Below are 13,033 nucleotides of genomic sequence, written 5' to 3' on the forward strand. Positions count from 1 at the left end.
AGAACCAGACCGTTGGTTCATTGATCTAATGAAGTTTATGATATACGAGCTAATCTTCCGAGCTAGAAAATCGACAAAAGTTAAGTGGACTTGCAATACTTAATGGGGCCGAATATTCCTTTGACCCCTCCTTTCTTTCATCGACGGGACTGTCTTGATGTTTGTTAAGTGAATATGGTTTCCTTTAAGAAAGTTTTGACACTGTTGTTTATCAGCTCAGTGGGCGCTGCCAGAAGCCGACAGCAATGGCCAACAGTCTGACTTGAAGCTCGATAAGAGAAACATTCTTGACCCAAGAGCAGGTATGTAAGCCCAGTATCCAGCCGAAGTTCACTAACAGCCAACTCTTTCTAGTCTGTAAAGCCAGCGATCCTAACAACCAAGCCTTTAAGAAAAACCAAGCCAATGGATCTGCTTTCTGCTCGAACTACATCCAAAGGACAGTTTCTACTACCGTAACCCCCATAGTCCGCAGCACCTCGACGAGAGTTACAGTCACTACGACTACTCTCATCGGCGTCACGACTGTCCGAACCACCACCTTCCTCGTGACCGTCACCACTGCAACAAAGACAGATTTGACTACAGTAACTATGACCAGCACTGCACTTGTTACTGATGTTACAACAAAGACGCTTACGAACACAGCGACTAGTAGGGTCACCAATACTAAGGCAGTTCAGGTGGCTGTGACAGACGTCGTGCAAGTGACCCAGAGGATTACTACAGGGGTTACGACGACTGTTACTGTAGATGTTGATACGACACTCACAACGGATGTTACTGATGCTGCTACTGTCGATGTTCTGACGACATCGTCAACCACAATTTCCACTTTGTAAGTGCTACTACTCTTCAGACATAATCCATGAAGGAGGATTAACTGATCAAGATTTGTTTAGTGTTGAGTGAGTCTCTACGACAGTGGCCTCAAAATAACATACTTGACTAACAGTCGCTATAGAGCAGCAACTCCTACCGTGTATGTTCCGAATAGTAAGTTCTCCTCCTCTCACTAATGCGCCTGAGCCCGCACTAACATGCTCTTAGCGGAGGTCCACTGCAACGTCGTTGGTTATGGCGATGATAAGAACTATTGGAGTGGGGGATCCGGTCGATCTATCGGAAACCCGAGCTTCAGCGTATGCCGAGACTTTTGCTTGAGCGATTCGGAAGCCGCCAGCTTCAGTTTCAACTCTGATGAGTGCGACTGTTATAATGGCACAGTGTAGGTCAACCCAATCTCCACTGGTACTGGACGAGATCAACGCTTGTTGCAGTACTGACATCGATGATAGGGGTGTTGCGGTTACACCAGACGCCTCATCTCCCTGGACATTCTACGACATGTTATGTGGTTCCGCCAACAAGGCAAGTCTCCCTCGAATTCCAAAGCCATCCTGAGTAATACTAACCATCCTTAGCCTTCTAAACGAGCAGTGAAGGTGATACAGATACCTGATTATCTACCAAGCAAAGCTCCCAGCGCTGTCAGCAGCGCGTGCTCATGCCTGATCGCCAGTCCCTCTGCCCAAACAACCATAGCCTTCACTGCCAAAGCCTCCAGGACGATCACAGCTACACAAACACGAACAAATACGTTCTCTGTTAATAAGCTCAAGAGCACATTTTTCACAGACAGAAAGATTAGCACTTCTACCAGCTCTACGAAAACAATCAAAACAGGTTCTCAGACCGTGACACAAACCAATCGTAAGAGCGCGACGGTCACAAAACCTGTTACTGTCACGGTTACGAACTTCAACACTGTTCTGGTGACCAATACCAATGTCGTTGATGCTACGAACTACAATACGGTTTTCGTTACGAATGTTGATACCGTGGCTGAGACGGATTACAATACCGTTGTTGTCACGAATGCGGAGGGTTTTACGGTTACTCAGTATTACACCACAGTGGAGACAGATGTAGCTACAGGCGTGATTACACCGGATGCTGTCACTGTGACGAGTGGAACAACAACTGTCTGGGGATCTTGAAACAACTATCCGGCTTTGGGATTGGCTTGTTTACTAAGAAGATCTGTTAGCACGGCCTAAAAACTGTGTCTTTTAAATTACTATGTATTGAGATCTAAAATTCATATACTTATTCCTAAGCCTTTTATTTAAATTATACATATATTGACTTTAACAGTTCTTTACCAATAACTAGTACTCTGCTGGCTATACAAATACTTAATGAAGGTTTGATGTATTAAATCTGTTATTCTACTAAACTGAAATCTGTGGCTTGCTGTACTTAGCTGAAACGGCAGCTATGTTGTGACACCCCAGTAAATAAACAATAGCTCTCGATAATGTCAATAGCGCCACAACTATTGAATGTTCCAGGCTTTTGAGCCTTTTTGCAATTGTTTATCTCCAATTAATAACAGACGAGGACTGTTTAGAGTGTGCATTCAAGCACTATTTGCTGAAGAGGAGAGCTCAGGTAAGACATGGCGCTAGGCCCAGAAGCGTCCAAATCAGAGGCATCCAGACTAGCATTGAGCTATTGCTTAGAAATCGTGCTAATTTTATGACTATTGAAGTACGGATCTAAACTAAATGTCCCAATTTGTATATACACATACTATAAGGTTTTCATGGCTTAGCTGAGCTTGTAAGAGCATGCACCGCTCAGTGCTGTGTGATGCTCGGCTGGTGGTTCGAGGGCAGAAACAGTTCTTCCACAGAGACAGGATAACACAAGCTTGCTGATTTTGTGTATATAAGCCGGACATCCTTCTAATATTGAGATCGCAACTCGGTTCTTCTTCATCATCAATTTACCTTAAAACACTATCGCGTAAGTACATCCTTCCACTTTCATGCATATACATATCTCACCTTCAAAAAGAACAACTTTTAGCAATGACTATCTTTGACGACATCGGTGATGCTTTCGGCAGCGCAGTCAAGGCTGTTGGCAGTACTGTTACAAGCCAGGCCACCGCGGCCCCCCGCAGGATTGCCGTTTCTCTCGTCAACAACACCCAGCAGACGTTGACCTGGGTTGACTCTGGTGTCGATCACGGCACCCGAGATGCCCACGCACCCGACACAATCGGGCCTGGCGGTACTGGAAAGTGGGGTTTGAAGTCTGACGGGATTCAGACAGGTTGTGAGGGCTGGATGAAATGGAGGATTGATGACAACGGGCCTATCGTGAGGCTGGATTATGACAACCCGTACGTCGGGTCTAACTCTTATTCTTGCAGCGTTGAATCGGCTCAGTATACTGTTGATAGGCAGGGCGGAACTGGTGATCATGCTACTGTTAAGTTTATTGTGAGTAACAAGTAGATATGGTTTCAAGGAAAGGATATTTTACATCTATTCTTTACTCAATTTATTCAAAAATTCCCTTGCCGCATTTCAACAGAGATCACTCCCTTACAGCGGCAAACCTACCAGACGCACTAAGATTTCGCCATCTACAAGAGGGGTAGAATAGGTCTTTTCTCCTGAGGCACATAGACAAGACAAGCTCCGCTAGGATAATCTTTCAGCTCATGCAAATCTGGATACACAGGGCGGTATGTGTGATCTCATTCGTCGGTTTCTGAGACGGCATGAGTAATGCAACATGGCGGAGGCTATGGCTTTTGCCATTGACCAGTTTAATCGATATCGTCAGTACAAACTTTAGCCTGAAGCGTCAAGCTTTCGAATCGTGCCTTCCTTTACTACTTCAGCTCTCAAAAGATCAATATCGGTACCTTTTTAGTTTGCTTACACCGCTATGCTGATTTTGAGGCAAGACGGCAGTGCTCATATCAGGCTGTGACCCCTGTAATGGCTGAACGCCAATGACCTCCTCTGAGACAGCCACTTGACTCGCGGACGGCGCCTTAACAAGTAATTGACGGACTGGGGGGTTTTCAAGGGCCAACGAAGAGGCATCATGAGGTTGCTTACGAAGACATCAACAAGAGTCTCCCAATGGGTATCTGGGGTCTTTCTATCAAGTAACTTAGACCACTGGAGGTACCCAATCCTTCCAGAACGTTAATTGAATTTTGAATGAAGTTGAAGAATACCTGCGCTGACCGGATAGCCGGTTTGTTATTTGAAAGTGCAAATGTAATTTCGTATTGCTGCGCCCGTGCTTGATTTTCGGCGGCTGATAAGGATTGAAACACCAATGGATGTGGTTGAAGCTCATGCCGGCTACCCACCTGTCATTCGTCATTGGCTGTTTTGCCTGGCCAGCATCAGTCTTTTTAGGAACTTGAGTTGGCCGATGTATTGGAGTTTCGAGGTACGTCACACAGTAACTTCAGGCTGCTTAGCCAGCTTTACACATTGGATCTACGTTGCCCTTTGGGAAATTCGGCTTTCCAAACTAACAACCGCGTGCATTGCCTCCACAAACATTAATTCTAGGCTGTTAATCTAACGGATTATCAGTATATAGTGTTCTAGTATAGTTGGAATAGAAATACAAGCACATAAAACGAGGCTTTGGCACCACATCCATTTCCTGAACCCAAATCGCAGATACGCGGCCAGAAATAAGCACAGAATTTTACGGTGACGTGTCCTTGATCCCCAGGCACAACAGGGGCCGGCCCCTGAAGCCTGGTTTTAAATTCAGCTACTACGCGCCGGCAAGGCACACGTAAAGGAACATGATTCATGCAGGATGACAGTGTATTCGGTGCCTGTCAAATCGGACATCTTTCCTTGCCCCTACAACCTGCGATGCTGCACATTGGCGGCTATAATACCTAATTAGGGTATGTACAGTGAAATAGGAAAGGCCAATCTCATGTACCCATTATCCAAGTTTCTCAATATGTTCACCAAAGTACAAATACGGTGATCTCGCCCATTTAAATTTTCTTACCCTATCCAACGGGGAACTTACTGTACTCTCGTTATTCTCGACTCTCTTTAACTTTCGTGCTGTTCGATTCCGCCTCGTCAACAAGCCGGTCTTTACTGCTACCGGAATAATCTGATCCTTCGTTTATTAATTGTATCTATCTGTGAAAACGTGCATTATTGCCCCTAGCTTTGACCAACATGATGCTACCCGGAGCAGCATCTCATCTCCTCGCAATGTTTATCTTGGCTTTACTTACTACGATTGCTTCGGGTTATAGTGACAAGGCATGCTGCAATAGAGCCCGCCAGGAAAATGCCTTTGTCTCCCCCAATAATGGCAGCGCCACTCCCATGGATAATATTGTCTGCGGACAGATCTACAACGAGTCTTCCCCGGCCGCACCTGACGCTTACGTCACTTACAATTTCTGCAAGAGCGAATGCAGCGGCTGGGGTGTCTCCAGAGTCGAAAACGCAGACCAGTGGGCTGGGCCAATTGTCCAGTTTATCCTTCCATCAGTCATCTTCAGCATGAACATCCCTAGGACATTCGAATTCCTTTCACTGCAGTGGCTAGACATGTTAGTCTTGACCAATCTACGTGGTTGGAAACGAGCTATTATGTCGCTGGTATTGACGCTTCCGGCACTCTTGTTTGTTTTTGTGGACACCGTTATATGGGTTATGACTATCATGTGCATGGCAGGCCCGATGATGGTTGCCGGCTTGCATGAAGCACTGCTAGACTTCAAGATATTGAAGGCGTTGAAGAGGAGGACATATATTCCGGAGAGATTCGTCAATGGGCTGAGGGTGTCTGAGAGAATACCTCTTGACCCCATGGGCCATAGCGCTGCTGGGAATAATGCGGCTGGTATAATTGACCCCAATAAGGATCACGAAGGACTAGATGGCTTGAGGGATAAGGTGGAACTCCTGGTGACCGTTCTTGCTGGTAACCTTGTACTCAAGACCTACAGGCCCTGGCCTAACAACCTTGTGTTGATTTCTAACGCGCTACTGGGTACGGGGAGACGTCGGTTCAACGCTATGAGACTGCATCCTGTCCAGACGCCTTCAGTCTTACCCGTACCAGACATGCTGCCGAACAGCGAGGCAAAGCAGAATTATCCCAGCTTGTCCGAACAGCTCAAGAGGCTCATGACGGCGCAGTCTGCCTTCGGGGCCATCGTCGGGGCAGCGGTTGTTTTCTACCTCGGCGCTTTTATCTACACCATCCTGGACCTACTCGGCGACAAGAGCAACCAAGATGCCGCCATCTCCCTAGCCTTTGGTGTCGAATGGATGATTATCGTACACGTTGCAATCGTCAACGGGTTCCTTCTTGCAAGCAACAACCCTAGTCCAGTTACCATGCTCATTGGGCGGCCGCTCTCGACTCGCAAGCCACTAAGAAGAATGATATTCCCTCCCATCTATGACGGTATACTTCAGCCAGTGTTTATGTGGCGCCGGGGGGTTAATAAAATGGAGTGGCTCGAGAAGTCGAGAGCTTGGCGGCGTGGCTCTCAGGAATTCATGAATGACGTCCGAATCAAGAAGCGAGATTATCTAGGTTGGATCATACTGCCCACCATCATTCTTGTTTCCCTACCGCCGGCGGCTGGGGCCGTGGTGGCGTGGCAAACTCCCCCAAGGGGCTGGGGCTGCCGGTCACTCAGCCTTGTCACTTATGCAGGCTTCCAGATGGTGCTTACACCGTTGTACTTCATAATCACTCGCAAGACGAAACGGAAGACAATGATGCACCGTGTCATCCACTGGCTATGCGTTGTGGTGTTCAGCATCACGATTCTGCTAGCCCTCTTCACTAGCATCGCGACGACTCTCATGCAGATCATTGGAGTCTTTCGGAACTGCTTCTGCTACGTGAACAGTGGGATGTGGCTCAATCTGAATAACGCTGTCGTCAATGTAGCTTCCGATACGAAAGACCGGAGAACCTCAAGCGACGGGTGGATTGTTATGGGGGGGTTGCCACCGGTTTCATGGCGGCGTGTTCTTTTTTCGGGTGGTGGTTTCAGATGAACATCCGAGTCAGTTTCGAGGATGCGATTAAGGATATCGATGACTTGTTTTACTGAGCATATGGTAATTCTAGGCTGCCTTTTCTTAGAATCACCATTGACTGGCGGTGCATCTCGCCTTGACTGTGAGACGAAATATTCGAGCCTGGCTTTTGGGTAAAGGGGTAGGATTAAGCCTGGTATGGTTAGGGGATAATGATGTTTGAATATACAGTGTTATTGTAAATCAGATGCAGGGCCTCTTAGAATAGAAGTTGAATTATTTAATCGCCATATAATATCACTCTTTACCAATTACTATCGCGCTAAGATCTTATGGTACAGATACAAAGCACAAACTATCGCCATAACCCTCCTGTCTTTCATCAAGGGTCACTTCCTTACAGCTTATAGGTTCCCATCTGTCGAGGGCTGACCTTGTTGTGGAACATGTGGTCAATCTCGTCATATCGTCGCCCCTTGAGCTCTGGAACGTAAACCCAACTCCAGATAAAGCCGATCAAGCCCAGACCACCAAAGATGAAACCAACCTTGCCTTTGAGATTACCCTCATCGGGGTTGACCATATATGGAATAGCAAAGTTCATGGCGATACCCATAACAGACTGGGTGGCAGTAGCAAGCGCCATTGTCTTAGCTTTGAGGTTCAGCGAGGCTGTCTCACCAAGAACAGCGAAAGCCATGGCTCCGACGGTGGCGAAGTAGACATAGGCGTAGATGACGGTGCATGCAGCTTGAACCCACTTGGCAGCTGATGTAGGAACGACATCCATGATACCGATGAGGAATAGAAGGACTGTCAGAGCTCCCATACCGGAGAGAAAGATCTTGCGACGTCCGAAGGAGTTGACGACGAACCAACTGCAAATGTTGCCAAGAACGCCGCATGCTGTGACGCCGACACCGAGATCAAAGCTGCGAGAGGTCTCAAGACCGGCGAGTTGGAAGAAGTAGGTTGAGTATCCGAGAACAAAAATGATGCCGACAAAGTGTTGGCAGACAAAGACTCCCATACTGATCATGGTTCGGATGAGGTCGGTTCCCTTGAAGCACTGGATCCAAGAAGCTTCCTCAGCTGACGCAGCTTGTTCCTCGGCGATAGTCTCCTTGATAGTGGCGAGCTTCGCATCGATATCCACACCAGTTCCGTAGAGTTGGATGAGTGATTTCTTCGCCTCCTCAATCTTGCCCTTGCGGACAAGATACCAAGGAGTCTCGGGAGCGAATGGCAAGCCAGCAGCAAGAATGACGATAAAGATACCCTGCGTAGCCAGTGCTCCCCTCCAAGCCCAATGATCCGTCCTCTCGCCAAAGGCCTTGATGACACCATTTGACACCAACTGGCCGATAGCGATTCCAAGGTTAACGCCCGCAGTAGCAATACCACGAAACACCACTGGTGAGATCTCTGATGTCGCCAACGGGGCAAGCGTTAGGAAGAAGCCAAGTCCAAGACCGATGATGAGCTTGGACATGAGGAAAGCGACGTTGGTGTTGGACATGCACTCTCCGATCGTACCGCCCGTTGCGAGGAGGAGTGCCATGATGAGAGAGTTCTTTCGGCCGACGTAGTCGCAGATCCAGGAACACATGAAACCGCCGAAGAAGCCGCCGACGGAGCTGATACAATTGAAGGCGGTCTGCCAGTCGGCAGGGAGGATCGCTTCGCCGTTTTCGACGTATCTGGAGGTTTGTTAGTGGTGATGAGAGGGAGGATCGGGTAAGGGGCGTACCCAAAGTCGCGTCGGAAGGCGGCGACGGATATCATGGCGCCGTTGATCTGAGCATCGAAGCCCCTATGGTGAATAGTCAGTGGTGAAAAGGGAGGAGATGGGATAGGTGTTTGCCTTACCAGCCTACAGCTGCGATTGACCAGTAGAAGCACCACCAGACAATAGCGGGATGCTTTTGGAAGCATTGCTTGAGCGTCAACTCATGCTCCGCTTGACGATCTGCCTCAACGGCATGGCTCTTAGCATCAATGAACTCAGTGCCAGAGACCTTGGCCTGGAGTTCAAGATCTCCTTTGCCGGTAGTATTCGACGTCTCCATGGTTGATAGTAAGCAGTTAATAAGATAAAGTGGAAACCGATGATGAATGCTGGATGATAAAAGATGGGGTTAACTGCCGAGTCTTATATGCAGCTGCACAACCAAGTCATGAGCGTAGCATCATCAATAGTTTCCGGTTAAAGACAGGCCATAGTCGCAATTGTTGACAAGTTTGACATGGCATGTCACGAAAATCATGCGCAGAAAAAAAGAATTGGCTTTAGCTAACACGGTCTAGACCAGTCTGGGGTTTGTGGGGAGACCGAAAATCTGGGGATGCTGAGCTTACCCCAGTTTGGCTGATACGAGCGACATTCCCCGATGAGAGCCCACTTTACGGCGTCACGAGTCAGGAGGTATAAGGAGCGATATTCCCCGACGCAGCAATCCACTTTGTTTCTCTCTCCTCCTCCACGTTTCTGCACATTTACCATGTCCCCGCAAACATCAGACATGTCAGCTGAAGCGGATCGTCGGCCGGGGAAGAGACCTGCGCCAAGGGGCACAGCGTTTTATCCCCGCAAACGAGCCAATACGGCGTGTCAAGTGTGTCGGGCCAGGAAGACAAAGTGCGATAATCAGAAACCGGCTTGTTCGTACTGCGTCAGTGTGGGAGCGACGTGTATTCAGTCCCCGGTTGATCTATCGGCATTCGACCCTGCGAGTCTCAAGATCTTGGAACGATTAGATGAATTGGAGAAGCTGATTCGCGAGCCGAAGCCCGATACGGCCAATCAAGATGTTGCGCAAAAGCTGTTGCCCGAAGAGTCTCCTACACAGTTATCCCCAGAGTCTTTGGGCGACATCTCCCTACGAAGCATCCTCCCCGAAAAGATGGAAAGCCTCCTCCTCTGGTCCGTCCTCTCACGCGACATGTCATCCCACACAACTCTCCACCCCGATCCACCCCAGCCATCCCCGTCTTACTCACCCGGCTGTACATCCCTAGCCGACATAGCAGATCTCGACACACAAGGCGTAAAAGCCCTTCTCGATAACTTCTTCGATCACGTGCACTGCAAAAACCCCATCCTCGAGGAAGCAGCCGCCAGAAAAGTAGTTCTCAATGTAGTCATCGACGGGATCGATTGGTCGCCGGGGTCATGCTTAACACTTATCATCTGCGCGCTTGGAAAGATTGCGACGCCGCTGGATGCGAGTTTTCATCTGAGGGCGGATTCGACGCCATATTTGGAGGCTCAGGCGCTGTTTCAGGCGGCGCAGAAGAGGATTGGGACACTGATGGCGAGATCAGATATTATCGGGGCGCAGTGCTTTTTCTTGTCGGGGGTGTTTTTGATGAGTACGTTTAGACCTTTTGAGGCGTGGCGGTATTTCTCGCAGGCCTTGGCGACGTGTCAGACGTTGCCGTTCCTGCAGAGAGCGCAGTCTCTTAGTGCAATGGATGGGGCAGATCTAGCGAGACCGGAATTGGGTGAGACGCAGCAAGAAGCTGTATACTGGTCTGCTTGGAAGTCTGAACGGGAACTACGAGGAGAACTATCTCTTCCGGACTTTAGCATGCCGTATTCTTCGAGCGTGCTGTATCCGCCATTCTTCCCAACACCTCCTCATCCCTTGGAGTCTACCAAGACCACGGCATCAAGTCGTCAACACACAGCATGGCTATTCTACCTCTCTGAAATATCCCTCCGACGTCTCTCAAGCAGAACGTGCAACGATATACTCGAACTCCATCGCGCATCAACTTCAAATCTCGATTTCCTCAAGCAACTCTCCCTTCTCATACCCGCCTACGAAACGCAAGCCAACGAATGGGCCGAAAGTCTCCCTCCGGAACTCTCGATTGCTTCAGCGCCAATCGACGATAATGTATGCTGCTTTGTCCTTCGTGGGCACTTGGTAAACTTCTTCGAGCGTCTGTACTGGCCGTTTGTAATGGCTCACCTGGCTGCCTTGGAACGCGGTGTAACCACACCAATTCCCGGGCGTCAATTTGTAGAAAAAGGCTTGGAGTACCATATTCTTAATGTTGAAGTCAATGAAGCAGGGTTTTTGCATCGTCATCATGGGACGTGGCTTATGATTCGGGCTCTAGTCCGATCAGCGACCGTGTTGCTTGCAGCGCGGCTCTTGGGATCGGGAATGCCCGCGGGGTGGAGGGATGCGTGTGAGAGGATCATGCAGGTTTTGAGGGCTTGGGAAGATGATGTCCCGGGATTGTCGAACCATCGGAATTTCTTGGAGGAGGTCCTGCATGGGCTGAACGTTTAACTTGTGATGTACAATAATGAATTGGTTAAAGCGTGCTTCCCCGTATTTTAGGCGAGTCATAGTCTTGGTGAAAAATGGGGATCCCGGGGAAATGGTTCGTGGTGGTGTCGTGGCGGATCCTGTCGGGGAGTGTCGCTCGTAAGAAAACACTCCACTTTGAGCGTATGGACTATTTAGGTGAAGGCTGTAGTGACTTTCGGGAACAAGTAGACCTCTCAGATCACGATCTATTGACTCCCTAATCATCTATTCACCATTCATTCTCCGATCTTCTCTTTCTTCGTACCAATACTTCACACTCTCTACCATGGTCGCAACAGCAGACAACTCCGGCTCCTACGAAGCCGTCCCCAAAACAACCCCTCAGAAACCATCAACATGTAAAATGCTTCATACTGAGGGCAGTCGCATCGTCGACCCCTCTGGCAACACCGTCATCCTCAAAGGCGCTGCCATCGGCGGCATGCTCAACATGGAGAACTTCATCACCGGCTACGCAGGCCACGAACACCAGCACAGACAACAAATGGCCGAAGTCATGGGCGAAGAAAAAGCAAACTTCTTCTTTGACAGGCTTCTATACCATTTCTTCACAGACTCCGATGCCGCTTACTTTGCGTCATTGGGTCTGAACTGTATCCGCATCCCCTTCAATTATCGTCATTTTATCGATGATATGGATCCTGATAATCTCAAGAAATCGGGTTTTGACTGGTTAGATCGCTGTGTAGATATCTGCGGAAGACATAACCTCTACGCTGTTCTTGATCTCCATGCCGTTCCTGGAGGTCAGAACCAAGATTGGCACAGTGATTCTGGTCTTTCACGAGCGGCGTTCTGGGACTTTAAGGACCACCAAGACAGAGCCATCCAACTATGGAAAGCTCTCGCAGCCCACTACAAGGGAAACCCCGTCATCGCAGGCTACAACCTCCTCAACGAACCCGCCGACGAAACCAAGACCTCATCCGGCCAGTACGGCGCCAAGCTCGTAAAATGGTACGAGCGCACCGAGAAAGAAGTCCGCGCCATCGACCCCGATCATATGATCTTCATCGACGGCAACACATACGCAATGGACTTCCGCGCCTTTCCTGAGAATCCTCTTCCCAATGCTGTGTATGCCTGTCACGACTACAGCTTCTATGGTTTCCCCCTTGGAGAGCAGTATGAGGGTACGGACGAACAGAATACGAAGCTGAGGAAGAGCTTTGAGAGAAAGGTGCAGTTCATGAGGGAGAAGAACGTGCCGATTTGGAATGGAGAATTTGGTCCTGTTTATCAGAATGAGCATAAGGAGGGTGATGAAGCTATCAAGACCAACGCCAAGCGCTTTAATCTGCTACAGGAGCAGTTGGCTATCTACAGAGAAACTGACGTAAACTGGTCTATCTGGCTGTACAAAGATGTTGGTTATCAAGGTATGGTATACGTCGATCCCGAGTCCTCTTACATGCATCTCATCGCGCCCTTCATCGCCAAGAAGCAGCGTCTCGGTCTTGATTTCTGGGGCGTCGTGAACAAAGATGGCGTCAAACACCTCTACGAACCATTTATTCAGGGATTGAAGGAGGAGGTGCTGGAGAAGTACAGAGATACAAAGTATCCCAAGATTTGGACTTTTGAACGACAGTTTGAACGGGTGATTCGGGAGTGCTTGATGAGTGAGTATGTGGGATGGGAGTTGGCAGAGCTGTTCAGAGATAAGAGCAAGGAAAAGTTGGAGGAGCTGGCGAGTAGCTTTTCGTTTGAGAAGTGTATTAAGAGAGATACGCTTGTGGGGATTTTGAGTCATGATTCGATGATCTCGGCTGGGAAGAAGTAGAGACACATGGTAATTGGGATTGCGTTCTGGCGTTGTTG

The 13,033-nt window shown here is 48.7% G+C and overlaps 6 protein-coding genes across 6 annotated transcripts; 5 read left to right on the forward strand and 1 right to left on the reverse strand.

The window, feature by feature from the left end:
• Positions 1-593: 593 nt before the first annotated feature.
• Positions 594-2,000, forward strand: FPRO_10074 (uncharacterized protein; the record flags this gene model as incomplete). The annotated part of the gene is made up of 6 exons (XM_031233535.1): positions 594-838; positions 903-908; positions 965-996; positions 1,051-1,228; positions 1,299-1,375; positions 1,441-2,000. 6 exons carry the CDS (start codon positions 594-596, stop codon positions 1,998-2,000), a joined length of 1,098 nt encoding a protein of 365 aa, XP_031083362.1.
• Positions 2,001-2,876: 876 nt separating this feature from the next.
• On the forward strand, positions 2,877-3,308 carry FPRO_10075 (uncharacterized protein; the record flags this gene model as incomplete). Its single annotated transcript, XM_031233536.1, has 1 exon — positions 2,877-3,308. The coding sequence occupies one exon, from the start codon at positions 2,877-2,879 to the stop codon at positions 3,306-3,308; it is 432 nt and encodes a 143-aa protein (XP_031083363.1).
• A 1,725-nt stretch (positions 3,309-5,033) lies between these two features.
• FPRO_10076 (uncharacterized protein) lies at positions 5,034-6,884 on the forward strand (the record flags this gene model as incomplete). Its single annotated transcript, XM_031233537.1, has 1 exon — positions 5,034-6,884. The coding sequence occupies one exon, from the start codon at positions 5,034-5,036 to the stop codon at positions 6,882-6,884; it is 1,851 nt and encodes a 616-aa protein (XP_031083364.1).
• A 379-nt stretch (positions 6,885-7,263) lies between these two features.
• FPRO_10077 (uncharacterized protein) lies at positions 7,264-8,935 on the reverse strand (the record flags this gene model as incomplete). Its single annotated transcript, XM_031233538.1, has 3 exons — positions 7,264-8,566; positions 8,617-8,679; positions 8,736-8,935. 3 exons carry the CDS (start codon positions 8,933-8,935, stop codon positions 7,264-7,266), a joined length of 1,566 nt encoding a protein of 521 aa, XP_031083365.1.
• A 432-nt stretch (positions 8,936-9,367) lies between these two features.
• Positions 9,368-11,170, forward strand: FPRO_10078 (uncharacterized protein; the record flags this gene model as incomplete). Its single annotated transcript, XM_031233540.1, has 1 exon — positions 9,368-11,170. One exon carries the CDS (start codon positions 9,368-9,370, stop codon positions 11,168-11,170), a length of 1,803 nt encoding a protein of 600 aa, XP_031083366.1.
• Positions 11,171-11,477: 307 nt separating this feature from the next.
• Positions 11,478-12,995, forward strand: FPRO_10079 (uncharacterized protein; the record flags this gene model as incomplete). The annotated part of the gene is made up of 1 exon (XM_031233541.1): positions 11,478-12,995. The coding sequence occupies one exon, from the start codon at positions 11,478-11,480 to the stop codon at positions 12,993-12,995; it is 1,518 nt and encodes a 505-aa protein (XP_031083367.1).
• Between the last annotated feature and the right edge of the window lie 38 nt (positions 12,996-13,033).

This window comes from Fusarium proliferatum (genome assembly GCF_900067095.1).
Source record: "Fusarium proliferatum ET1 genome assembly, contig: FPRO_scaffold006, whole genome shotgun sequence".
Classification (NCBI taxonomy): domain Eukaryota; kingdom Fungi; phylum Ascomycota; class Sordariomycetes; order Hypocreales; family Nectriaceae; genus Fusarium; species Fusarium proliferatum.